Here is a 25,343-nt window from a genome sequence, read left to right as displayed (position 1 = left end):
TCAGTAATGTATGTACACAGTGACTGCACCAGCAGAATAGTGAGTGCTGCTCTGGGGTATAATACAGGATGTAACTCAGGATCAGTAATGTAATGTATGTACACAGTGACTGCACCAGCAGAATAGTGAGTGCAACTGTGGAGTATAATACAGGATGTAACTCAGGATCAGTAATGTATGTACACAGTGACTGCACCAGCAGAATAGTGAGTGCAGCTCTGGAGTATAATACAGGATGTAACTCAGGATCAGTAATGTATATACACAGTGACTGCATGAGCAGAATAGTGAGTGCAGCTCTGGGGTATAATACAGCATGTAACTCAGGATCAGTAATGTAATGTATATACACAGTGACTGCACCAGCAGAATAGTGAGTGCAGCTCTGGAGCATTGAATGTAAGTCCTGCACAGGATGGATGGTTTTGTGCTCTCTGCAGGTGTCGGACAGCGAGGTGAAGGTGGGCTCTCTGCAGATGTGTGTAGACCGCCTGAACATGACACTAGGGAGGGTCCAGGACAGTGAGAACTCGTTGAAGGAGAAGGTGCAAAGTTTGTCGGCCGCGCTCTCGGAGAGTGTATCCAGCAGCAGCTCCTCGCAAAAGAAGATGGGGCAGCTGCAGAAGATGGTGACCACCAGCGACCATGAGCGCCGCATCCTGCAGGTCAGCGCCATGTGCTCGCTGCAGAGCGTCGCTCCTGTGATGGAGGTAATGTTCTGAGGTCTCTGCTGATTTCCCAGGAGCGTCTGGAGGCAGCGCGGCTCACCGTGGCGGATGGGAAGAAGCAGAACGCGGGGTTAATTGAGCAGATGCAGGAACTAAAGGACAAAATGGCTGATGGAGAACTGCGCCGCACGGAGCTGGAAGGACAAGTGCGCCACCTGCAGGAGGTCGGTCACCGCTCGCGCGGCTTACAGGGGTCCCGCTGCCTTGTGCGTCCCCCATCATTTCCTCTTCTGTCCCTCACAGCTTCTTCGGCAGCATCAGGAATGTGACGGCGTCTCTGTGCGCAACCTCCAGAAGCTGCAGGAAGAGCGCGACGTTCTGCAGGAGCGGCTGTGCGGGCTGCAGCGGGCGGTGGCTCAGCTGGAGGGCGAGAAGCGGGAGATGGAGCGTTCATCTCTGCGGCTGGAGAAGGACAAGAGCGCCCTGAAGAAGATGCTGGACAAGGTGAGAGGAGCGAGGCAGGGACCCCCCGACATCCGAACCGCAGGGCCCCCGGCATCAGCACCGCAGGGACCTCCGCACCGCTGGGACCCCCGACATCAGCACCGCAGGAACCCCCCGACATCAGCACCGCAGGAACCCCCCGACATCAGCACCGCAGGAACCCCCGACATCAGCACCGCCGGGACCCCCGACATCAGCACCGCAGGGACCCCCGGCATCAGCATGGCAGGGACCCTCCCCGACATCAGCACCGCAGGGACCCTCCCCGACATCAGCACCGCAGGGACCCTCCCCGACATCAGCACCGCAGGGACCCTCCCCGACATCAGCACCGCAGGGACCCTCCCCGACATCAGCACCGCAGGGACCCTCCCCGACATCAGCACCGCAGGGATCGGTCCCCACTATAAGCACCGCAGCCGCCTTCGGCACAGTGTGTCAGTGGTGCAGCCTGAGGCTTTAGGGTTCTGTGCACACAAGCTCTTCTATAGGTTAAAGCTGCAGAAGACGCTGGCGAGTTTTTTTTTTTTTAAGCATTTTTGGGGTAATTTCCTGAGCGCGTCCTCTCGTCCGCTCCTTCTTCGGTGTATTTTTTATTTAACACCACACAACCCCCCCCCCCCCCCCCCCCCCCCCCGGTGACTTAGTGCGGAGCGCGGTCCCGTCGTCCCCTGGTGGCTTAGTGCGGAGCGCGGTCCCGTCGTCCCCCGGTGGCTTAGTGCGGACCCGTCGTCCCCCGGTGACTTAGTGCGGAGCGCGGTCCTGTCGTCTCCCAGTGACTTAGTCTTAGTGCGGAGCGCGGTCCCATCGTCCCCTGCTGACTTAGTGCGGAGCACGGTCCCGTCATCCCCCCCGGTGACTTAGTGCGGAGCGCGGTCCCGTCATCCCCCCCGGTGACTTAGTGCGGAGCGCGGTCCCGTCGTCCCCCGCTGACTTAGTGCGGAGCGCGGTCCCGTCATCCCCCCCCCCGGTGACTTAGTGCGGAATGCGGTCCCGTCGTCCCCCGCTGACTTAGTGCGGAGCGCGGTCCCGTCGTCCCCCGCTGACTTAGTGCGGAGCGCGGTCCCGTCGTCCCCCGCTGACTTAGTGCGGAGCGCGGTCCCGTCGTCCCCCGCTGACTTAGTGCGGAGCGCGGTCCCGTCATCCCCCCCGGTGACTTAGTGCGGAGCGCGGTCCCGTCGTCCCCCGCTGACTTAGTGCGGAGCGCGGTCCCGTCATCTTTCCCGGTGACTTAGTGCAGAGCACGGTCCCGTCGTTACGGCCTCGGGGGGTTCAGTCTTTTTGGCGCTTTGTTGTCTTTTGCGCGTCCCCCGACTTCTCAGCGCTGGAAGCTTGATCGGCAGTTGTAGCCCCAGTGTACATTTCTGTGCGGGGGTCCGGAGCAGCCGCTCTGCGCGGAGGATGTGCTGCAGTGTGACGCCGCCGGTGGTCTTTTCCTCCAGGTGGAGCGAGAGAAGCTGAAGACGGCGGAGGACACGTTGCGCCTGTCCGCCGAGCGTGGTCTCCTGGATCGGTCACTGACTACGGTGGAGCAGGAGCTGGCGGAGGCGCAGAGCCAGGTGCAGGCGCTGGAGGTAGGTGTGGGGTGTGCAGGCGGCAGCGCGGGGTGCGGCGCAGGACGGGCTCCATCTTCCTATTGGTTGCCTCATGTCATTCTTTCTCCCTTCCCCCGCCCGCTATACTGCAAAGGCGCAGCTGCACAGGGTTAGGCGCAGGATCACCGTCAGTCTGGTGAGTGAGCGCCGACGTCTCCGCCATCTTCACCCTCTTCTTTCCCGACTGTCGGCGGATCTGTTCTTTGCGCTTCCCCCCGTAACACGGAGCGCGGCCTCCACCGGGAACGGAGATCTGCGGCGTCTGGGATCCACTCCCGATGGTGGCTCCAAAAATCCTACTCCAGTCACAGCCAGAGCTGCAATGACATTTCTACTGCCTGGTGAACATGGAGATTTCACAAGGTGCCGCAAGTGTGGTTATTCCAGTGTAGCCCGGCTGACAACAGAGAACAGCAGCTGAGACCAGTCAGGAAATGAGAAGTGACTGCAGCTCTGGAGGTGACTGGAGGATGAGACAGGATGTAACAGCAGAATAGTGACTGCAGCTCTGGAGGTGACTGGAGGATAAGACACGATGTAGCAGCAGATTAGTGACTGCAGCTCTGGAGGTGACTGGAGGATGAGACAGGATGTAACAGCAGAATAGTGACCGCAGCTCTGGAGGTGACTGGAGGATAAGACACAATGTAACAGCAGAATAGTGACCGCAGCTCTGGAGTATGACTGTTCTTCGGCGATACATTGGTCTCGCGCCTCCTGTAGCACAGAGCTCGCCGTTCTGCTGCTCGTAGATTCGGCCCCTGCAGTGAGCTGCACCCGTGCCTTGTGCGATCCCATCCCCCGCTTCTCCTGCAGGCGCAGATCGCAGACATGGAGCAGACGCATTCTCAGAGCCTGATGGAGGCGGCCGCGCGGCATCGGCAGGAGCTGCAGGTGGAGATTGAGAGACTGCGGAGCGCGCAGACCCAGGCCGAGCGCACGCTGGATGCCAGGGAGAAAGCACACCGCCAGCGGATCCGTGGCCTGGAGGAACAGGTAGACTCACAACTCAGCGGACTACATCTCCCAGCAGGCGCCCTCAGGACCTGCATCTGTATCATGTGCTGTCTGTCATCCCCAGATCTCCACCCTGAAGGAGCAGCTGCAGCAGGAACTGCGCCGGGGCCAGTCTCACTATGCGCCGCCGCTGCTCTCCGGGAAGTGACGCAGAACTGTACCCCACCGCAGCTGCTCTCCGTGAAGTGACGTGGAGCTGTACCCCGCCGCCGCTGCTCTCCGGGAAGTGACGCGGAGCTGTACCCCACCGCCGCTGCTCTCCGGGAAGTGACGCGGAGCTGTACCCCACCGTCGCTGCTCTCCGGGAAGTGACGTGGAGCTGTACCCCACCACCGCTCTCCGGGACCAAAATGTCTTCACATTTCCTTTTCTTACTCTGCGCCCAGCACTGACACTTGCACTGAACATATTTTTGGGTTGGGGGCACAAAACTGTGAATCGCACTGAAGGGGAGGGGGGCCGCAAATCTAAAGCCAATCGTGAAGGACGAAGACTCTGGACACAACATGGCGGCGGAGCGGCGCTCTCTGATTTTCTAATTTTTTCATGTAGAGAAAATGTCTATTTTATTAAAAGCAAAAAAACCAAAAATATTTCCTTGTATTAAGCGACTCTATCAGACGCGTCTTCCCCTCCCCCGCTGCAGGCTGAAGTCTTCCGCCATCTGTGGGCTCTGAATGAATATTGGGGGACGGCGTCCAGTGAGGAAACCTCAGACTGATCCCACGAGACGCCGGTCTTCGAGATGCGGCTCTTTAGCATTTTCTGTCTTCAGAGGCATTTTCTGTCTTCAGAGGAATTGAACCTGAAAAGATGCAAGAGGAGACGCCGCGGGGCAAGGATCCGGCGGTTGGGAGAGAAGATGCCGCGGGGCAAGGATCTGGCGGTAGGGAGAGGAGACGCCACGGGGCAAGGATGTGGCGGTCGGGAGAGTAGACGCCGCAGGGCAAGGATCCGGCGGTCGGGAGAGTAGACGCCGCGGGGCAAGGATCTGGCGGTTGGGAGAGGAGACGCCGCGGGGCAAGGATCCAGCGGTCAGGAGAGTAGACGCCGCGGGGCAAGGATCCGGAGGTCGGGAGAGGAGACACCGCGGGGCAAGGATCCGGCGGTCGGGAGAGTAGGCGCCGCGGGGCAAGGATCCGGCGGTCGGGAGAGGAGACACCGCGGGGATCTACATGAGTATTACTGATTATAGGAAAATAATAAAATGAGAAAAAAGTCACAATCTTCTATTCTGCTGATTCCTGTATGAGATGTGAGAGGTTGTCAGGCCTGACCTGTTACTGACAACCATCCTGTGCACTATGTGAGAGGTTGTCAGCCCTGCCCCCTGGTGATGACAAAAGTAACTGTTCTTTGTTTTAGGTATGGGCAGAGACCCACACTACTTAACCCCCACTCCCCCCATGCGCGTTTCCCTGTGCCGCTGTGCCCTCCCCGCGTTTCCCTGTGCCGCCGTACTCCCTGCGTTTCCCTGTGCCGCCGTACTCACCCCACATTTCCCTATGTCGCCGTGCCTCCTACATTTTCATGCGCCACTGTGCCCTCCCTGTGCCGTCGTACTCTCCCCGTGTTTCCCTGTGTCCCCCCCCGCATTTCCCTGTGCCGCCATGCCCCCGGATTCAGACTCGTTCGCCGCGTCTGGTAAAAATTTTCACTTTTATTTTCTTTTATACAAAACACATTAGAAAAGTGATCGGCCCGTAATGTGGAGCGGATCGCGACTCTGAGGCTACAACACGGCGGGTGGGGGACGGCGGCCGGACGAGGTGGAGCCCACGAGGACTGAGCAGCGGGAGCTCATACAGTACACAGTGACCGCCGGTGACTGGCCAGACCCCCGACTGCCGGAGAAGCCAGTCCCAAGCAGAGTCCATAGGAATACGGGAGCGCAGTGCAGTGTGCTGGGCAGAAGGCCGTGAGCCCACCGCGCCCCAACCGTGGCACAATACAGTAACATATGGGGGATATAATGGCGCCAGCCGCCCGTCCAGTAATCACACTGATGAGGGCTCGGGGCGCCTCTGCTGGCGGCGGCTTCTCTTGGGGGCACATTCTCTTCTAGCAGCCTCCGCAGCTCTTGGTGCACTGAGCTCCCACCGAGTGACACAGCCCGCTGGACGCCACCACCCCGCAGCGGGGGAACTTGTCCCGGCACAGGTCAGCTGCGGGGAGAAGAGAGGGAGTGATGTCTCCAACCTGGCCGACAGCACAAAAACCAGAACCAGACACTTTGTTACACTGTAATGGAGACCCTGGATGTCGGCCCCCGCAGTCCTGGTTGGAGTTCCCCTTTAATGGGGTGAATGTTACTATTGTTCATATGAGGGTATCTGGTGGCACATCGTGTATCAGGAATGAGGGGGCTGCGACATCCAGGGGCAGCGCTCACCTCTCAGGAGCTCCTCGTGGGCGCACACCGTACGGATGCAGATCTCTTTGTTGATCACGTACATGCGCCGTAGGCTGGAAAGACAAAAGAGGAGAATGGTGAGGAGCCGAGATGGAGAGTGAGGAGCCGGAGAATCTGACGGAGCCACCGACCAAAACGTACCCACACGCCAGTCTACACACCGGCTGCCTCACCCACGCACACACAACCGCCGCCAAAGAGCTCGGCCACCTTACCCACGCACACACCCGCCACCAAGGAGGTTGGCCACGTTACCTTCGCACACCCTCCGCCAAAGCACACCCGCCTCCAAAGAGCTCAGCCGCCTTACCCAGGTACACCAACCACCAAAGAGCTCAGCCACCACACCCACGCACACCCGCCACCAAGGAGCTTGGCCACCTCACCCACGCATACCAGCAACCAAGGAGCAGAGCCACCTAACCCACGCACCGGTCGTAGCGGAGCACAGCCACCTCATCCACACACCAAACCCCAAGGAGCTCAGCCACCGTATCCATGCCCACGCCCCCAAGTAGCAGAGCCACCTTAGCCATGCATCCACACCCCCAAGGGGCTCAGCCACCTTTTCTATGTACCAGTCGTAGTGGTGCACAGCCATCTCATCCACACACCAACCCCCAAGGAGCAGAGCCACCTTATCCACTCACCTGCTCCCAAGGAAATCAACCACCTTTCTAATGCACTGACAGTAGCGTCACCTTATTCACACACCCACCTCCAAGGAGCTCAGCCACCTTAGCCATACTTCCAAGGAGCAGAGCCTCCTTAGCCATGCATCCACCCCCAATGGGCTCAGTCACCTGAGCCACGCACCCGCCGCCAAGGAGTAAAGCCATCTCATCCATGCACCCACCTCCATGGAACACAGCCACCTAATCTATGTACCACCCCATGGAGCTCAACCACCTTAGCCCCGCCCCCAAGGAGCATAGCCACCTTAGCCACGCATGAACCCCCCAAGGAGCTCAGCCACCTCACCCATGCACCAAACCCCAACAAGCTCAGCCACCATATCCATGCACCCACCCCCAACGAGCTCAGCCATCTATCCACGCACCCACCCCCAAGGAATTCAGCCACCTTTTCCATGCACCCTCCCCCAAGGAGCTCAGCCACCTTATCCATGCACCCACCCCCAAGGAGCTCAGCCACCTTATCCATGCACCCACCCCCAACGAGCTCAGCCACCGTCCACTTACAGACCCCAACAGAACCAGTGCTGCTTATCCACACCCCGCCCCCGCAGACCACAGCTGCTCACCTGTACAGGCAGATCCCGTTTAGACATTGCTTGCAGGGTTTGTGCACAGAGTACAGGCGGGTGCAGGGATACTGCTCTTCACGACAATCTGTGAGAGAACACCAGTTTTATCTATCATCACCGTTCATCCATCATCATTATACATGAATCCATCCTCCTCCTCCAGATCTGCACATGGCGGAGGGGATGTGCAGATAACAACTCAGGATGTTGGGACCGGCCACTGGTTGAGGCTCGCTCCTTCTCTCAGTCTATTGCCTTTTTTTATACCCTAGCACCCAACACCTGGAGTAGACGGCCTGCAAGACCCCCAGATCCCCCCGATTAATGTACAGTCTATGGCTGGATTGAGCCACAGCTCACTTACCCAGGGGTCCGGGTTCTGTCGGTTCAGTCTGATAACTATCTGAAATGAGAGACAAACAAGTCAGCGCCGATCTCCAAGGTCACATGGAACGTTCTCGTTCCACCGATCTCCGGGGTCACGTGGAACGTAACGCCGATCTCCGGGGTCACGTGGAACGTAACACCGATCTCCGGGGTCACGCGGAACGTTCCGCCAATCTCCAGGGTCACATGGAATGTTCCACCGATCTCCGGGGTCACGTGGAACGTAACGCCGATCTCCGGGGTCACGCAGAACGTTCCGCCGATCTCCAGGGTCACATGGAACATTCCACCGATCTCCAGGGTCACGCGGAACGTTCGGCCGATCACCAGGGTCTCGCGGAACGATCCGCCGATCTCCAAAGTCACGTGGAACGCTCCACCGATCTCCAGGGTCACATGGAACGTTCCACCGATCTCCGGGGTCACGTGGAACGTAATGCCGATCTCCGGGGTCACGCAGAACATTCCGCCGATCACCAGGGTCACGCGGAACGCTTCGCCGATCTCCAAAGTCACATGGAATGCTCCACCGATCCCCGGGGTCACGCGAAACGTTCCGCCGATCTCCAGGGTCACACGGAACATTCCGCCGATCTCCAAGGTCACATGAAACATGATGTCGATCTCCAAGGTCACATGGAACGTTCCGCAGTTCCATTTTCTTACCAAACGTTGGCGCCGGGATGATCTCCTGTTGGTTTTGCTGCTGTTGCTGAGGAACAAACTCAAAGTGGTGCAGATCGGGCTGGGTCAGGATGTGGAATCCGGTCTGGACGTGCGAGTTCGGCTGCTGCTGCGCCACGGACTGATCTACTGTGAAATCAGGGATAATAGGGGTAAGGGGTTTACATCGGCACCAGGGCTCATTCCCGCTCATTATACAAGCGCTGCTGATGGGGTGGTAATTGGAGGACCCTCGGGGATCCCACCCTGGGCACTTACCGTCATAGTCGTAGTAATAAGGAACCTCTAAAAAAGAAAAGAGAAGAAGTGAGAAGCAGTAAAATAAGGGCCCAGAGCCAAATATCCGGGACCGGGGCACCATACATGAGAGGCGGGCGCTGAGGACTCGCCCTACACCGACGGTATCCGCACGCGTCACTGGCTCCTGATGTCACAAGATTCGTCCTGCCACCTCTGGGAGGAAGGCACCGCTCCTGGCCATGGCCGGTACTACAGCTCAGCCCAATTCACAGGATCGGTGGACAGTAAAGCAGACCCCGTCCCGATCTCTCACCACCCCTTTAATGGGGCTATCCATTGTGTAATAAAGTTCAATAACTTTCCAATGGACTTTCTTTTTTAATTCATCGCTCTGCTCAATATCTCTGCTTCTCAAAATCCAACCTCAGCCAAAGCTGCAGGTTTGTTACAATGTATTAGGTGCAGACTAATGTTCCTGGCAACTGAGGGTTTGTTACAATGGATCTGAGCAGAACAAACCAGAATTACTGACAGTGGACCGCGCCGGCCCTTTAAATGTAACATGCTCCATATATATATAAATGGGGGGTCCCTGGAGTTATTTATTATTATTATTATTATTATTATTATTTATTGTTATAGCGCCATTTATTCCATGGCGCTTTACAAGTGAGGAGGGGTATACATAATAACAAGTACAATAATCTTGAACAATACAAGTCATAACTGGTACAGTAGGAGAGAGGACCCTGCCCGCGAAGTCTCACAATCTACAAGGCATGGGTGAGAATACAGTAGGTGAGGGTAGAGCTGGTCATGCAGCGGTTTATGGGAGTCCTGCAGGAGGGCGCATTGTACACAGGGTGCTGCCGTCTTCTTACCTGTGGGGCCATCATATTGGGCATTTGCTTCAAACTGTTGCGCCCAAATTCCTGAAAAAACACAATGAACATGGGGTCATTATATATCGGATGCCCCCGTACAGGAGCGGACCGTGGGGGCCGCCATGTTGGATGAGATCAGCAACGTCAGCTGGTGACGGTCGTCACTTACCCTGGATGCAAAGGATGAGGAGACAAGCGGCGCGCATGGCGGCAGGAAGCGGTCAGACCTGGAACATAACAGTCAGAATGAACGATGCCATCAGAGCAGCGCTCACACAGCAGCGCGGCACAATGTGAGCCCCCGAGCAACAACGTGTGCCCCGACCTCACTAACAGCCGTGCCGGGATCCCCCATAACATCATACAACTGCCAGCAGACGGGATGACCCTGGGGGTACGCGGACTGACAGACATGAGGGGGCGCTAAGGACAGTCTGGGGGTCTTGTACACCAAGATCGAGCTTGTGAGACCAAGACATGGCGGCCAGGACGCTACCGTGATCACATGATCGAGCCCTGGGTCCTGGAACACAGAATGGAGGAGACAAACTGGTTGCTAGGAGATGCTTGTTACATTGTATCACCAGTAACCATTCCCATTCTGATGGAAGAGACGTCCTGTCATTACCCCTTGTCTCCCCATGTGTGACCCCATCCGCCCCTCCCCCGCTTATTATCCCATGTCTCCCCTTTCCCCATCTGTGACCCTGTCCGCCCCTACCCCTGTCATTACCCCATGTCTCCCCTCCCCCCACCTGTGACCCCGTCCGCCCCTACCCCCGTCATTACCCCATGTCTCCCCTCCCCCCCACCTGTGACCCCGTCCGCCCCTACCCCTGTCATTACCCCATGTCTCCCCTCCCCCCACCTATGACCCCGTCCGCCCCTACCCCCGTCATTACCCCATGTCTCCCCTCCCCCACCTGTGACCCTGTCCGCCCTTACCCATTATTACACCATGTCTCCCCTCCCCCCACCTGTGATCCCATCCGCCCTTACCCCTGTCATTACCCCATGTGTCCCCACCACCACCTGTGACCCCATCCGCCTCTACCCCTGTCAATACCCCATGTCTCCCCTCCCCCACCTGTGACCCCATCCGCCTCTTCCCCCGTCATTACCCTATGTCTCCCTTCCCCCATGTGACCCCGTCCGCCCCTACCCCTGTCATTAACCCATGTCAGGAACTTGAGGTATTTGTGTATTATCATGCACACTGAGCTCTGCTACATTCAAGAGCAGAGTACAGAGGCTGTGGGCCATTCCGACTCACCGTCTTCTCTCTCTGCCTGCTGCTATGTGTGTAATTCAAAACCCTCTCTAGAATCACTGACGTTTTATTGCTCTAAGCTGCAAGCAGATCTCCCTACACTCCTCATTCCCCCCTTCCATCTAATACTAGTTGGAACTAGTGTAAAGCCCTGATGTTTCTTTGTTCGATTAAAGTTATATATATTGGCACCGATCTGGGCTAGAGAGATAAGAATTATATATTCCGGATGTCCATCGGTAGATCTACCACTCACTGAAAGCGCTAGCAGCTAAACGCAATGAGTGCAAAGTGAAGATTTCTCAGTAAGCGGTTCAGGTAATTACTCATTGTGTACACTTAAAAGAATCTCCATGATGTGGGGCACATTCTGATCATCGTGTCTTCCTTATATGAGATTCATACAGCAAGATATGCATAAATAATAGTTTTCATATTCTAAGTAAAGGGGAGGTATCAGCCTCTAAGTGATGTCACCACAAGGGGAGTGCCTGGGTTTTCGGCTAGTAATGACTTAGTGAGACAGCATTTTTGCAGCGTCTTTTGTTCGAGACCTGCTGCTGTACAGAGGGTGCAATGCATCTGGATATATGCTCACCCTTTCCCCCAGCACACGGCCAGCCAAGATTATACATGACATAACGACCTGTAAGTCTTCTTTCTTCTTTTCAATTTTAATCCCATTTTATTTGTTGGAGTAAAATATGAAATTACTAGCTTTGCCTCTCCTTGCTCTATAAGAACTGTCGTGTCCTCTGAAGTGAATTACGCTACTGATTTGGGTTGGTTCCGGACCCGTTAATCCTTAGAAAATCGGAGCTGGTGGCAGCATATTTTGTTCTGTGTGTTTGGGAGGCTTTGTACGATGGCGGCGCTGATAATTATTGTTCCCGCCTGAGTGGGAGTAGTTAAATCGCCCTCGCTGCAGCGTGCCCAATAGCCAGTACATAGCAGCCAGCCTGTCTGGTGACTAATTATCCTAAGTGCAGTACCCTGACTGACCTGAGGGTAAGGGGAGCGCCAGAGAGCGACAAGTTACAAACCGGAACTGGGAAATTGGATATAGATAAATCCCCTTCAGAAGGAACCAGGGGCAACCAAACCCCGGTTTGTGACAAATTGGTGTGATTGGTGGGGATGATAAAGGTATCTTCCCCGTGTACCGTGACATAGTGGTGGGATCCCTGACATATCCAGTGGTGTGATCTGTGACACTCCAAGTCTCCCCTCCCCCCACGTGTGACCTCGTCAGCCACTACCCCTGTCATTAACCCATGTCTCCCCCCACCCCCCATGTGTGACCCCATCCGCCCCTACCTCTGTCATTACCCCATTTCTCCCCTCCGCCGCTCATTACTTCGCATCCTCCCTCAGATTCTTTCTTGCCGTCTGATCAAAGTTTCAGGAAATCATTACCAGCCAGATCCTGGGCATCATGCCCAAGGGCAGAGGGGGTCCATCATTACACACATCTGCATCTAGCGGCCCCCCACAGAGACAGACGAAACGGCACAAACTAATCAGATAAATCACATTTATGGGACAAATCTCCCAATCAGAACTGGATTTTACACTGCTCCAAATTCTTCTGCAGAACAAGAGTCCAAACATTTTATAGGTTGTAAAGAACTGAGAACGGTGATTTGCGGGATCTGCAGCTGGTCTTTTCTTGCCCCTCTGGAGTGGCGCTTTACATAGAAGCCCCCCGGCCTCCAGTTATATGCTCACCTTTTGGTGTCTTCACCATTTTTCACGGCTGCTCTGGTCCTACGGCTCCATCTTGTGACAGTAGCTTCTGACTGGCTGGAAGTCAGAAGTTACATCACAAGTTCTCAATACAAGTCTAGGAGAGCCAGAACGTGGCCAGAAGAGGCCAAAAAGAGGCCAGAACAAGGACATTATGAGGCCAAAACGTGGCCAGAATGAGGACAGAAGAGGCCAGAATGTGGCCAGAACGAGGACATAATGGGGACATAATGAGGCCAGAAGAGGCCAAAAAGAGGTCAGAACGAGGACATAGTGAGGCAAGAAGAGGCCAGAAGAGGCAAGAACATGGCCAGAATGAGGCCACAAAGAGGACATAATGAGGCCAGAACAGGACAGAAAAGGTCAGAGCAAGGCCTGAAGGAGGACAGAACCAGGACATAGCGAGGCCAGAATGAGGACAGAAGAGGCCAGAACGAGGACTGAAGAAGCTAAAAAGAGGCCAGAACAAGGACAGAAGAAGACAGAATGTGGCCAGAACGAGGACATAATGATGCTAGAACGAGGACATAATGACGCCAGAACAGGCCAGAGGAGGCCAAAAAGAGGACATAATGAGGCAAGAAGAGGCCGGAATGAGGACAGAAGAGGCCAGAACGAGGACATAAGGAGGACAGAACCAGGACATAATGAGGCCAAAATACGGCCAGAATGAGGCCAAGAGGAGAGAAGAGGCCAGAATGAGGCCAGAAGGAGGACATAGTGAGGCCAGAATGAGGACATAATGAGGCCAGAACAAGGCCTGAAGGAGGACAGAATGAGGAGCAGAAGAGGCCAGAAAGAAGCTCTCAGACTTATATTGAAAAGTGACCTCCGCGCAGCTCTATGAAACACTGGAGCTGCAGGTTGGTCACTTTTCGCCGGAGATCAAGGGAGCGGCGGTGAAAAGACACAAACGCTGGAAGGTGAGTATGAGACGGGGACTCACGTTTACAGCCCCATTCTTAATGGTGCAATAAAGAAAAACACTGGAGTGGGGATTTTTATGACATCACATTACTGACATCAGAAGCTTTTCTACCATAAATCTCCTCAGGCCGAGTCCATGTCACATCAGAGCTTCTGGGATTTCACCGCCACAATTCTGCATCTATTGATCTTGGGAGTTTTGGAGAGTTTCTGCCTGAAATTCTCCTCATGATGTCAGAATCGCCCACAGAGCTGCTGTTCTAATGTGATCGGTCCCTCACCCTCATAGATCTTCTGCTGAGGATACTCCAGAGGTTCTCAATAAGGCTGAGGTCAGGGGAGGGTGGTGGCCACACCATGAGTCTCTCTCTTTTATGCCCATAGCAGCCAATGAATCGGAGGTTTCCCTGCAGCATGAGATGGGGCATTGACAGCAGGAGACGAGGCATTGTCAGCAGGAGACGAGACATTGTCAGCAGGAGACGAGGCATTGTCAGCAGGAGATGGGACATTGTCAGCAGGAGATGGGACATTGTCAGCAGGAGACAGGGAATTGTGAGCAGGAGACGGAGCATTGTGAGCAAGAGACAGGGAATTGTCAGAAGAAGGGGCATTGTGAGCAGGAGACGGGACATTGTCAGCAGGAGACGGGGAATTGTCAGAAGGAGATGGGCCATGGTCAGCAGGAGACGGGACATTGTCAGCAGGAGACGGGGAATTGTCAGAAGGAGATGGGGAATTGTCAGCAGGTGATGGGGCATTGTGAGCAGGAGATGGGCCATGGTCAGCAGGAGACGGGCCATTGTCAGCAGGAGACGGGACAATGTCAGCAGGAGATGGGACAATGTCACCAGGAGTTGAATTTGCTACAGACAGCCCTATTCTTCTTTTTGTACCATGGAATAAAGTGATCAGTCAGAAACTGTATGGTCTTTGCTGAGGTCACTTTTACACCTTCAGGGACCCTAAAGGGTCTACCACCTCTTTCCCTGATTATGGCCTAAACATGACTCCGTCCCAGGCTGACATCACTGCCTTGTTAGCTCATGGTTGCCGTCCACCAACCATCCACTACTCCATACATCTGGACCATCCAGGGTTGTACAGCATCATCACTAGTGATGAGCGAATATACTCGTTACTCGAGATTTCCTGAGCATGCTCGGGTGTCCTCCGAGTATTTTTTAGTGCTCGGAGATTTAATTTTCTTCGTCGCAGCTGAATGATTTACATCTGTTAGCCAGCATATGTACATGTGGGGGTTGCCTGGTTGCTAGGGAATCCCCACATGTAATGAAGCTGGCTAAGAGATGTAAATCATTCAGCTGAGGTGAGGAAAACTAAATCTCTGTTGAAATAGCTTACCGCGAAACGCGCGTCCAGGGCATTCAGGTGGAGTGTGGTCGGGTCCCCTTTGACTCATGGGTAAGTGCATATAATTTATAGTAGCAATACTTATTGCATGACTATCGGTGCAGGGATGGCTGATATACTAATGATGTTTTGTGGTGATTGCTCGCCATCCCTGTGATATGTTGACACAGTTCTATACTATGTGCACTATTTAGGGATGATGCCCTGTTCTACCACATTTCACCTGATGTACCGTCATATCCTTCTTGTATCATTTGTCCTGTTCGGTATATTCTTGCATACAGCAGATATACATTTATGTTTGTGATTAATTATTGATTAATAAACTTTATAATTGTTTTATAATGCAGCTTTGGACTGTTTTACTCCATTTTCTTGTATTGCAATACAGGGCGATACTGTACACCCGCAGCGCTAACGTTCGCCTCCTGCCGGCGCAGACATAACACGATCCTGACGGTAATGTGAGCAGTTTATGTTATTATCCGGGAAGTTCAGAGAAGGCTGGAGGAAATCCAAATCCTGCAGCACAGCGAGTCCAGACAAGACCCCGCGCCGGTCACATCCAGACCCACAGACGAGGCACGCAGAGCCATAGACCCACCACAGGGCCTCAGACGAGGCACACAGAGCCATAGAGCCCCCACAGGGCCTCAGATGAGGCACCCAGAGCCATAGACCACCCCACAGAGCCTCAGCCGAGGCACGCTGAGCCATAGACCCCCACAAGGCCTCAGCAGAGGCACGCAGAGCCATAGACCCACCACAGGGCCTCAGATGAGGCACCCAAAGCCATAGACCCCCACAGGGCCTCAGACGAGGTACCCAGAGCACAGACTGACCACAGGGCCTCAGACCCACGACAGAGCCTGAGATGAGGCACCCAGAGCCATAAGCCCACCACAGAGCCTCACACGAGGCACCCAGAGCCATAGACCCACCACAGAGCCTCACACGAGGCACCCAGAGCCATAGACGCACCACAGAGCCTCAGACGAGGCACCCAGAGCCATAGACCCACCACAGAGCCTCAGACGAGGCACCCAGAGCCATAGACCCACCACAGAGCATCAGACGAGTAACCCATAGCCATAGACCCACCACAGAGCCTCAAGCCATAGACCCACCACAGAGCCTCAGATGAGGCACCCAGAGCCATAGACCCACCACAGAGCCTCAGATGAGGCACCCAGAGCCATAGACCAACCACAGAGCCTCACACGAGGCACCCAGAGCCATAGACCCACCACAGAGCCTCACACGAGGCACACAGAGCCATAGACCCACCACAGAGCCTCAGACAAGGCACCCAGAGCCAAAGACCCACCACAGAGCCTCAGACCCACCACAGAGCTTGAAATGAGGTACCCAGAGCCATAGACCCACCACAGAGCCTCACACAAGGCACCCAGAGCCATAGACCCACCACAGAGCCTCAGACCCACCACAGAGCCTCACACGAGGCACACAGAGCCATAGGCCCACCACAGAGCCTCACACGAGGCACCCAGAGCCATAGACACACCACAGAGCCTCACACGAGGCACACAGAGCCATAGGCCCACCACAGAGCCTCAGACCCACCACAGAGCCTCACACGAGGCACACAGAGCCATAGGCCCACCACAGAGCCTCACACGAGGCACCCAGAGCCATAGACACACCACAGAGCCTCAGATGAGACACCCAGAGCCATAGACCCACCACAGAGCCTCACACGAGGCACACAGAGCCATAGACCCACCACAGAGCCTCAGACAAGGCACCCAGAGCCAAAGACCCACCACAGAGCCTCAGACCCACCACAGAGCTTGAAATGAGGTACCCAGAGCCATAGACCCACCACAGAGCCTCACACAAGGCACCCAGAGCCATAGACCCACCACAGAGCCTCAGACCCACCACAGAGCCTCACACGAGGCACACAGAGCCATAGGCCCACCACAGAGCCTCACACGAGGCACCCAGAGCCATAGACACACCACAGAGCCTCACACGAGGCACACAGAGCCATAGGCCCACCACAGAGCCTCACACGAGGCACCCAGAGCCATAGACACACCACAGAGCCTCAGATGAGACACCCAGAGCCATAGACCCACCACAGAGCCTCACACGAGGCACACAGAGCCATAGACCCACCACATAGCCTCAGACAAGGCACCCAGAGCCATAGACCCACCACAGAGCCTCAGACCCACCACAGAGCCTCACACGAGGCACACAGAGCCATAGGCCCACCACAGAGCCTCACACGAGGCACCCAGAGCCATAGACACACCACAGAGCCTCAGATGAGACACCCAGAGCCATAGACCCACCACAGAGCCTCACACGAGGCACACAGAGCCATAGACCCACCACAGAGCCTCAGACAAGGCACCCAGAGCCAAAGACCCACCACAGAGCCTCAGACCCACCACAGAGCTTGAAATGAGGCACCCAGAGCCATAGACCCACCACAGAGCCTCACACAAGGCACCCAGAGCCATAGACCCACCACAGAGCCTCAGACCCACCACAGAGCCTCACACGAGGCACACAGAGCCATAGGCCCACCACAGAGCCTCACACGAGGCACACAGAGCCATAGGCCCACCACAGAGCCTCACACGAGGCACCCAGAGCCATAGACCCACCACAGAGCCTCAGACAAGGCACCCAGAGCCAAAGACCCACCACAGAGCCTCAGACCCACCACAGAGCTTGAAATGAGGCACCCAGAGCCATAGACCCACCACAGAGCCTCACACAAGGCACCCAGAGCCATAGACCCACCACAGAGCCTCAGACAAGGCACCCAGAGCCAAAGACCCACCACAGAGCCTCAGACCCACCACAGAGCTTGAAATGAGGCACCCAGAGCCATAGACCCACCACAGAGCCTCACACAAGGCACCCAGAGCCATAGACCCACCACAGAGCCTCAGACCCACCACAGAGCCTCACACGAGGCACACAGAGCCATAGGCCCACCACAGAGCCTCACACGAGGCACCCAGAGCCATAGACACACCACAGAGCCTCAGATGAGACACCCAGAGCCATAGACCCACCACAGAGCCTCACACGAGGCACACAGAGCCATAGACCCACCACAGAGCCTCAGACAAGGCACCCAGAGCCAAAGACCCACCACAGAGCCTCAGACCCACCACAGAGCTTGAAATGAGGCACCCAGAGCCATAGACCCACCACAGAGCCTCACACAAGGCACCCAGAGCCATAGACCCACCACAGAGCCTCAGACCCACCACAGAGCCTCACACGAGGCACACAGAGCCATAGGCCCACCACAGAGCCTCACACGAGGCACCCAGAGCCATAGACACACCACAGAGCCTCACACGAGGCACACAGAGCCATAGGCCCACCACAGAGCCTCACACGAGGCACCCAGAGCCATAGACACACCACAGAGCCTCAGATGAGACACCCAGAGCCATAGACCCACCACAGAGCCTCACACGAGGCACACAGAGCCATAGACCCACCACATAGCCTCAGACAAGGCACCCAGAGCCATAGACCCACCACAGAGCCTCAGACCCACCACAGAGCCTCACACGAGGCACACAGAGCCATAGGCCCACCACAGAGCCTCACACGAGGCACCCAGAGCCATAGACACACCACAGAGCCTCAGATGAGACACCCAGAGCCATAGACCCACCACAGAGCCTCACACGAGGCACACAGAGCCATAGACCCACCACAGAGCCTCACACGAGGCACACAGAGCCATAGACCCACCACATAGCCTCAGACAAGGCACCCAGAGCCATAGACCCACCACAGAGCCTCAGACCCACCACAGAGCCTCACACGAGGCACACAGAGCCATAGGCCCACCACAGAGCCTCACACGAGGCACCCAGAGCCATAGACACACCACAGAGCCTCAGATGAGACACCCAGAGCCATAGACCCACCACAGAGCCTCACACGAGGCACACAGAGCCATAGACCCACCACAGAGCCTCAGACAAGGCACCCAGAGCCAAAGACCCACCACAGAGCCTCAGACCCACCACAGAGCTTGAAATGAGGCACCCAGAGCCATAGACCCACCACAGAGCCTCACACAAGGCACCCAGAGCCATAGACCCACCACAGAGCCTCAGACCCACCACAGAGCCTCACACGAGGCACACAGAGCCATAGGCCCACCACAGAGCCTCACATGAGGCACACAGAGCCATAGGCCCACCACAGAGCCTCACACGAGGCACCCAGAGCCATAGACCCACCACAGAGCCTCAGACAAGGCACCCAGAGCCAAAGACCCACCACAGAGCCTCAGACCCACCACAGAGCTTGAAATGAGGCACCCAGAGCCATAGACCCACCACAGAGCCTCACACAAGGCACCCAGAGCCATAGACCCACCACAGAGCCTCAGACAAGGCACCCAGAGCCAAAGACCCACCACAGAGCCTCAGACCCACCACAGAGCTTGAAATGAGGCACCCAGAGCCATAGACCCACCACAGAGCCTCACACAAGGCACCCAGAGCCATAGACCCACCACAGAGCCTCAGACCCACCACAGAGCCTCACACGAGGCACACAGAGCCATAGGCCCACCACAGAGCCTCACACGAGGCACCCAGAGCCATAGACACACCACAGAGCCTCAGATGAGACACCCAGAGCCATAGACCCACCACAGAGCCTCACACGAGGCACACAGAGCCATAGACCCACCACAGAGCCTCAGACAAGGCACCCAGAGCCAAAGACCCACCACAGAGCCTCAGACCCACCACAGAGCTTGAAATGAGGCACCCAGAGCCATAGACCCACCACAGAGCCTCACACAAGGCACCCAGAGCCATAGACCCACCACAGAGCCTCAGACCCACCACAGAGCCTCAGACCCACCACAGAGCCTCACACGAGGCACACAGAGCCATAGGCCCACCACAGAGCCTCACACGAGGCACCCAGAGCCATAGACACACCACAGAGCCTCACACGAGGCACACAGAGCCATAGGCCCACCACAGAGCCTCACACGAGGCACCCAGAGCCATAGACACACCACAGAGCCTCAGATGAGACACCCAGAGCCATAGACCCACCACAGAGCCTCACACGAGGCACACAGAGCCATAGACCCACCACATAGCCTCAGACAAGGCACCCAGAGCCATAGACCCACCACAGAGCCTCAGACCCACCACAGAGCCTCACACGAGGCACACAGAGCCATAGGCCCACCACAGAGCCTCACACGAGGCACCCAGAGCCATAGACACACCACAGAGCCTCAGATGAGACACCCAGAGCCATAGACCCACCACAGAGCCTCACACGAGGCACACAGAGCCATAGACCCACCACAGAGCCTCAGACAAGGCACCCAGAGCCAAAGACCCACCACAGAGCCTCAGACCCACCACAGAGCTTGAAATGAGGCACCCAGAGCCATAGACCCACCACAGAGCCTCACACAAGGCACCCAGAGCCATAGACCCACCACAGAGCCTCAGACCCACCACAGAGCCTCACACGAGGCACACAGAGCCATAGGCCCACCACAGAGCCTCACACGAGGCACACAGAGCCATAGGCCCACCACAGAGCCTCACACGAGGCACCCAGAGCCATAGACACACCACAGAGCCTCAGATGAGACACCCAGAGCCATAGACCCACCACAGAGCCTCACACGAGGCACACAGAGCCATAGACCCACCACATAGCCTCAGACAAGGCACCCAGAGCCATAGACCTACCACAGAGCCTCAGACCAACCACAGTGCCTCAGATGAGGCACCCAGAGCCATAGACCCACCACAGAGCCTCACACGAGGCACCCAGAGCCATAGACCCACCACAGAGCCTCAGACAAGGCAGATAAGGCTCCCAGATCTCCCACAGCTGAGGAACGGGGTGCCAATAGTGATTTAGGGCTTCATGTACTGAGCAACTAGCGACCTTATTAATCGCCACAATCAGATCAGATGTGAAGGTCGCGGTCAAATGACAGTCGCCATTATCTGCGGTTGGACATGTATTGGATGATATTTTGGGCCTCGATTTTTTCCAGTCTTTTCTGAAAGTTTACACGCCCTTCCCGGAGTCACATGTGGCGCTGGCACGATGTCGCTTACAGGTGGACACTTGTAGGTCACATTTTCCGCTTTTTGCTGCCAGACTTTGGGGGTCTCAGGTTTATTTTGCTGCTTGCTGGCAGCGCTCGTCACATAGACCCCGCACACAGGAGACAGCGCCGGATTACATCATCATGAGGGAGAAAAAGATGGCGGCATCCAAGTGCCAACCAGGACCCCAGAAGAAAGACCCCTGCCCAGGAGCCGCACGGACTCGTCCCATCATCCATCTGTGAGGCGTCAGTAAGAAGCGTCGTGTGACTTCTTGTCTCTAATGATCAGCTCCTTATTGTGGCCCCTAAGACCCCGCACATTACAGACCCCGCACATTAGGTATCTTCATGGTGGGACGCAACAGGTCCACAAAATATACCTCCTCCTGTCACTGAACAATGGGATGGAAACCGCAGGGACCCCATAATTATGTCCCTGCCTGGACCCCGATCACGGCACAGGTGTCCAGGTGTCGGCAGGTGGAGCGCACAGCCGTGTACAGAGGTGTCAGAGGTGGACATATGGTGTCCGGGCAGCTGCTGCGGAGGCTCCATGTGCTGGGACCTGGTGACCCCCGCACCCTACAACCCCCAGCCCCGGGAGCCCCCTGACCCCGCACCCTACAACCCCTGCATCCCTAGCCCACAACTCTCGCACCCCCAGCCATTGCACCTCCACAACACCCCCCCAGACCTCGGACCCCCCCCCAGACCTCGCACCCCCACAACGCCCCCCAGACATTGCACCCCCACAACACCCCCCCCAGACCTCGTACCCCCACAACGCCCCCCCAGATCTCGCACCCCCACAAAGCCCCCCCAGACTTCGCACCCCCACAGCGCTCGCACCCCCACAGCACTCGCGCCCCTGCACCCCTCACAAGTACAGGAAGCCTTTGTTCCCTTCATTTTGTGGTTCATACAGGATGGAAACATCTGGGATTCATCAGCAAAACCCCCTCTAACCCCCCATCCAAAACCCAGGACAGCCCACCCCACCAGCCCCAGGGGCCACTCCCAGCCCCCACCCCCCTAATTCCCTTTTATACATTTCCAGCTGTGAACAAGGGGGATAAAAGGCAAAAAACAGACAAAATTCAGGACTTGGCAGCTGCCCAGGAAGAGAAACTAATTACAGGCAGCGGCGGGGAGGGGGCACCGGAGACCCCAGAAAACTCTGAACTCTACAGAACCCCCCTATAGATCCCATAAACTGAACCCACGGACATCAGAAAGTGCCATTAACCCTTCATCAACGGCTTTGCCATCAGAACAATGCAGAGTTTATGGGGGAACCATTGCCCCCCAAACCGCTAATATCACCCCGCCACGGCCCACAATGCACCAGGGAGGGACACTAAGGGGTTAATGACGCGGATGTCCCTTATATGGAGATATCAATGTCCTGTCTGTGAATAGTAATGAGTATGTAAATGAGGGGGCGTGGACAGCAGTGATTGTTACCATGTAGCGCAAATCTGATACATTGAATGAAATCACAAAATAGAAATGAATGAGCCCCCGACACAGAGACCCCCAACTGCAACAGTGCGGGCTGTCCGGGGGCAACTGAGCCTGGGGGTCCTGTGCTGGGGGCAACTGAGCCTGGGAGTCCTGTGTGGGGGTCATAGAGTCTGGGGGTCCTGTGCGGGGGGTCGTAGAGTCAGAGGGTCCTGTGCTGGGGGTCATACAGTCTGGGGGTCCTCTGCGGGGGGTCGTAGAGTCAGAGGGTCCTGTGCTGGGGGTCATACAGTCTGGGGGTCCTCTGCGGGGGGTCGTAGAGTCAGAGGGTCCTGTGCTGGGGGTCCTGTGCAGGGGGGGTCATAGAGTCTGGGGGTCCTGTGCTGGGGGTCATAGAGTCTGGGGGTCCTGTGCTGGGGGTCATAGAGTCTGGGGGTCCTGTGCTGGGGGTCATAGAGTTGGGGGTCCTGTGCGGGGGGGTCGTAGAGTCTGGGGGTCCTGTGCTGGGGCAACTGAGCCTGGGGGTCCTGTGCGGGGGGGGGGGGTCGTATAGTCTGGGGGTCCAGTGCGGGGTAGGGATGTATAGTCTGGGGGTCCTGTCCCAGGGGGGTCGTAGAGTCTGGGGGTCCTGTGCTGGGGTCATAGAGTCTGGGGGTCCTGTTCCGGGGGGGGTTGTAGAGTCTGGGGGTCCTATACTGGATGATGGCAAAATCGGGATTCTGTGCTGGGAGATGAATATTCCAGGGTCCTGTCCAGGTGGGGGAGGCACAGTCTGGGGTCCTGCCTGGGAGTAGCAGAATTTGGGTGGTCCTGTCCTGGGGGGCAGCAATGTCTGGGTTGTCATCTCCTAGGAGTAGCAGTGCCTATGGGACCTGGGCTGGGAAACAAAGAAGTCTGGCGGTCCTGTCCTGGAGGGCAGCATAGTTTGGAGGTCCTATCCTGGGGGACAGCAGAGTCTGGGGGTCTTGTCCTGGGGGGTCTTACCAGAGGGCAGTGCTGTGGGCTCCGGCTCTCTTCGCTCTCGCAGTCTCTTGATCTTCTCTCTTTCTGAGGCTCCTCACAAGGGGACAAATCCTAGCATCCATCCGCGCTGCTCCGCTGGGTCCTAGAGAAACAGGATAACTACGAGGAAAGAGTCAACTCCTGACCCCCCTGTGCTGCAGATACAGTCAGGCTCTGACTGGCCCTCAGGGTAACAGGGGAATCACCGGTGGGCCCCTGTGCAGATCTGGGCCCCCAACCCCACTGTATGGGCAGTACTTGCCATAATTCACTTGACTCACTCTGTACAGAAAAAAAGCAGCAGCATCATTCATTAACCAAACTGCCCATTGTATTATTATATAGAGATAGAGGGAAATTTGTGAATGAAGGGAGTGTAATATCTGTATGCAGGTGAAAAGTGCCCCCCCCAGTACGACACTGGATACAGTGATATATCCTGCAGATTATTACACCACTGACCTCTGTGCAGAGCATCGCTCCTCCACCTCCTGACAGATACATAGTGATATATCCTGCAGATTATTACACCGCTGACCTCTCTGCAGAGCATCGCTCCTCCACCTCCTGACATACAGTGATATGTCCTGCAGATTATTACACCACTGACCTCTCTGCAGAACATCGCTCCTCCTCCTCCTGACAGATACATAGTGATCTATCCTGCAGATTATTACACCACTGACCTCTCTGCAGAGCATTGCTCCTCCACCTCCTGACAGATACATAGTGATATATCCTGCAGATTATTACACCACTGACCTCTCTGCAGAGCATCGCTCCTCCTCCTCCTGACAGATACATAGTGATATATCCTGCAGATTATTACACCACTGACCTCTCTGCAGAGCATCGCTCCTCCACCTCCTGACAGATACACAGTGATAATCCTGCAGATTATTACACCGCTGACCTCTCTGCAGAACATCGCTCCTCCACCTCCTGACAGATACACAGTGATAATCCTGCAGATTATTACATCACTGACTACTGTGCAGAGCATCGCTCCTCCACCTCCTGACAGATACAGTGATATATCCTGCAGATTATTACACCACTGACCTCTCTGCAGAGCATCGCTCCTCCACCTCCTGACAGATACACAGTGATATATCCTGCAGATTATTACACCACTGACCTCTCTGCAGAGCATTGCTCCTCCACCTCCTGACAGATACAGTGATATATCCTGCAGATTATTACACCACTGACCTCTCTGCAGAGCATCGCTCCTCCACCTCCTGACAGATACAGTGATCTATCCTGCAGATTATTACACCGCTGACCTCTCTGCAGAGCATCGCTCCTTCACCTCCTGACAGATAGTGATATATCCTGCAGATTATTACACTGCTGACCTCTCTGCAGAGCATCGCTCCTCCACCTCCTGACAGATACATAGTGATATATCCTGCAGATTATTACACCACTGACCACCGCGCAGAGCATCATTCCTCCACCTCCTGACAGATACATAGTGATATATCCTGCAGATTACACCGCTGACCTCTCTGCAGAGCATCGCTCCTCCACCTCCTGACAGATAGTGATATATCCTGCAGATTATTACACCGCTGACCTCTCTGCAGAGCATCGCTCCTCCACCTCCTGACAGATACAATGATATATCCTGCAGATTATTACACCGCTGACCTCTCTGCAGAGCATCGCTCCTCCACCTCCTGACAGATAGTGATATATCCTGCAGATTATTACACTGCTGACCTCTCTGCAGAGCATCGCTCCTCCACCTCCTGACAGATACATAATGATATATCCTGCAGATTATTAC

The 25,343-nt window shown here is 55.9% G+C and overlaps 2 protein-coding genes across 8 annotated transcripts in view; one reads left to right on the top strand and one right to left on the bottom strand.

Moving 5' to 3' along the window:
- Positions 1-4,938, top strand: part of CROCC (ciliary rootlet coiled-coil, rootletin) — a 28,677-nt gene extending 23,739 nt beyond the window's left edge. For 2 of the 6 annotated variants that reach the window (XM_077260371.1, XM_077260369.1), the window contains exons 32-38: positions 441-665; positions 743-892; positions 972-1,172; positions 2,615-2,746; positions 2,862-2,903; positions 3,584-3,763; positions 3,849-4,936. In XM_077260371.1, coding sequence (XP_077116486.1) covers positions 441-665; positions 743-892; positions 972-1,172; positions 2,615-2,746; positions 2,862-2,903; positions 3,584-3,763; positions 3,849-3,932 — 1,014 coding nt within the window. In that variant the 3' untranslated portion in view covers positions 3,933-4,936. Of the gene's footprint in view, positions 1-440; positions 666-742; positions 893-971; positions 1,173-2,614; positions 2,747-2,861; positions 2,904-3,583; positions 3,764-3,848 lie in introns of all 6 variants that reach the window. The other 4 variants (XM_077260367.1, XM_077260368.1, XM_077260373.1 and 1 more) reach the window with 4 other exon arrangements.
- A 488-nt stretch (positions 4,939-5,426) lies between these two features.
- On the bottom strand, positions 5,427-23,639 carry MFAP2 (microfibril associated protein 2). Of its 2 annotated transcripts, none has more exons than XM_077260378.1 (9): positions 23,534-23,639; positions 9,829-9,886; positions 9,657-9,707; positions 8,794-8,820; positions 8,518-8,661; positions 7,829-7,867; positions 7,462-7,549; positions 6,177-6,250; positions 5,427-5,949 (listed from the first exon to the last, which is right to left on the bottom strand). In XM_077260378.1, exons 2-9 carry the CDS (start codon positions 9,863-9,865, stop codon positions 5,846-5,848), a joined length of 564 nt encoding a protein of 187 aa, XP_077116493.1. In that variant the 5' UTR covers positions 9,866-9,886; positions 23,534-23,639; the 3' UTR covers positions 5,427-5,845. The 2 variants fall into 2 exon arrangements, with proteins under 2 accessions (XP_077116493.1, XP_077116492.1); XM_077260377.1 differs by having other exon boundaries at positions 8,518-8,664; positions 23,534-23,637.
- Between the last annotated feature and the right edge of the window lie 1,704 nt (positions 23,640-25,343).

This window comes from Ranitomeya variabilis, chromosome 4 (genome assembly GCF_051348905.1).
Source record: "Ranitomeya variabilis isolate aRanVar5 chromosome 4, aRanVar5.hap1, whole genome shotgun sequence".
NCBI classification, from domain to species: domain Eukaryota; kingdom Metazoa; phylum Chordata; class Amphibia; order Anura; family Dendrobatidae; genus Ranitomeya; species Ranitomeya variabilis.
Note: the sequence above shows the minus strand (reverse complement) of the source record. Positions and strands in the feature narration are given on the sequence as shown.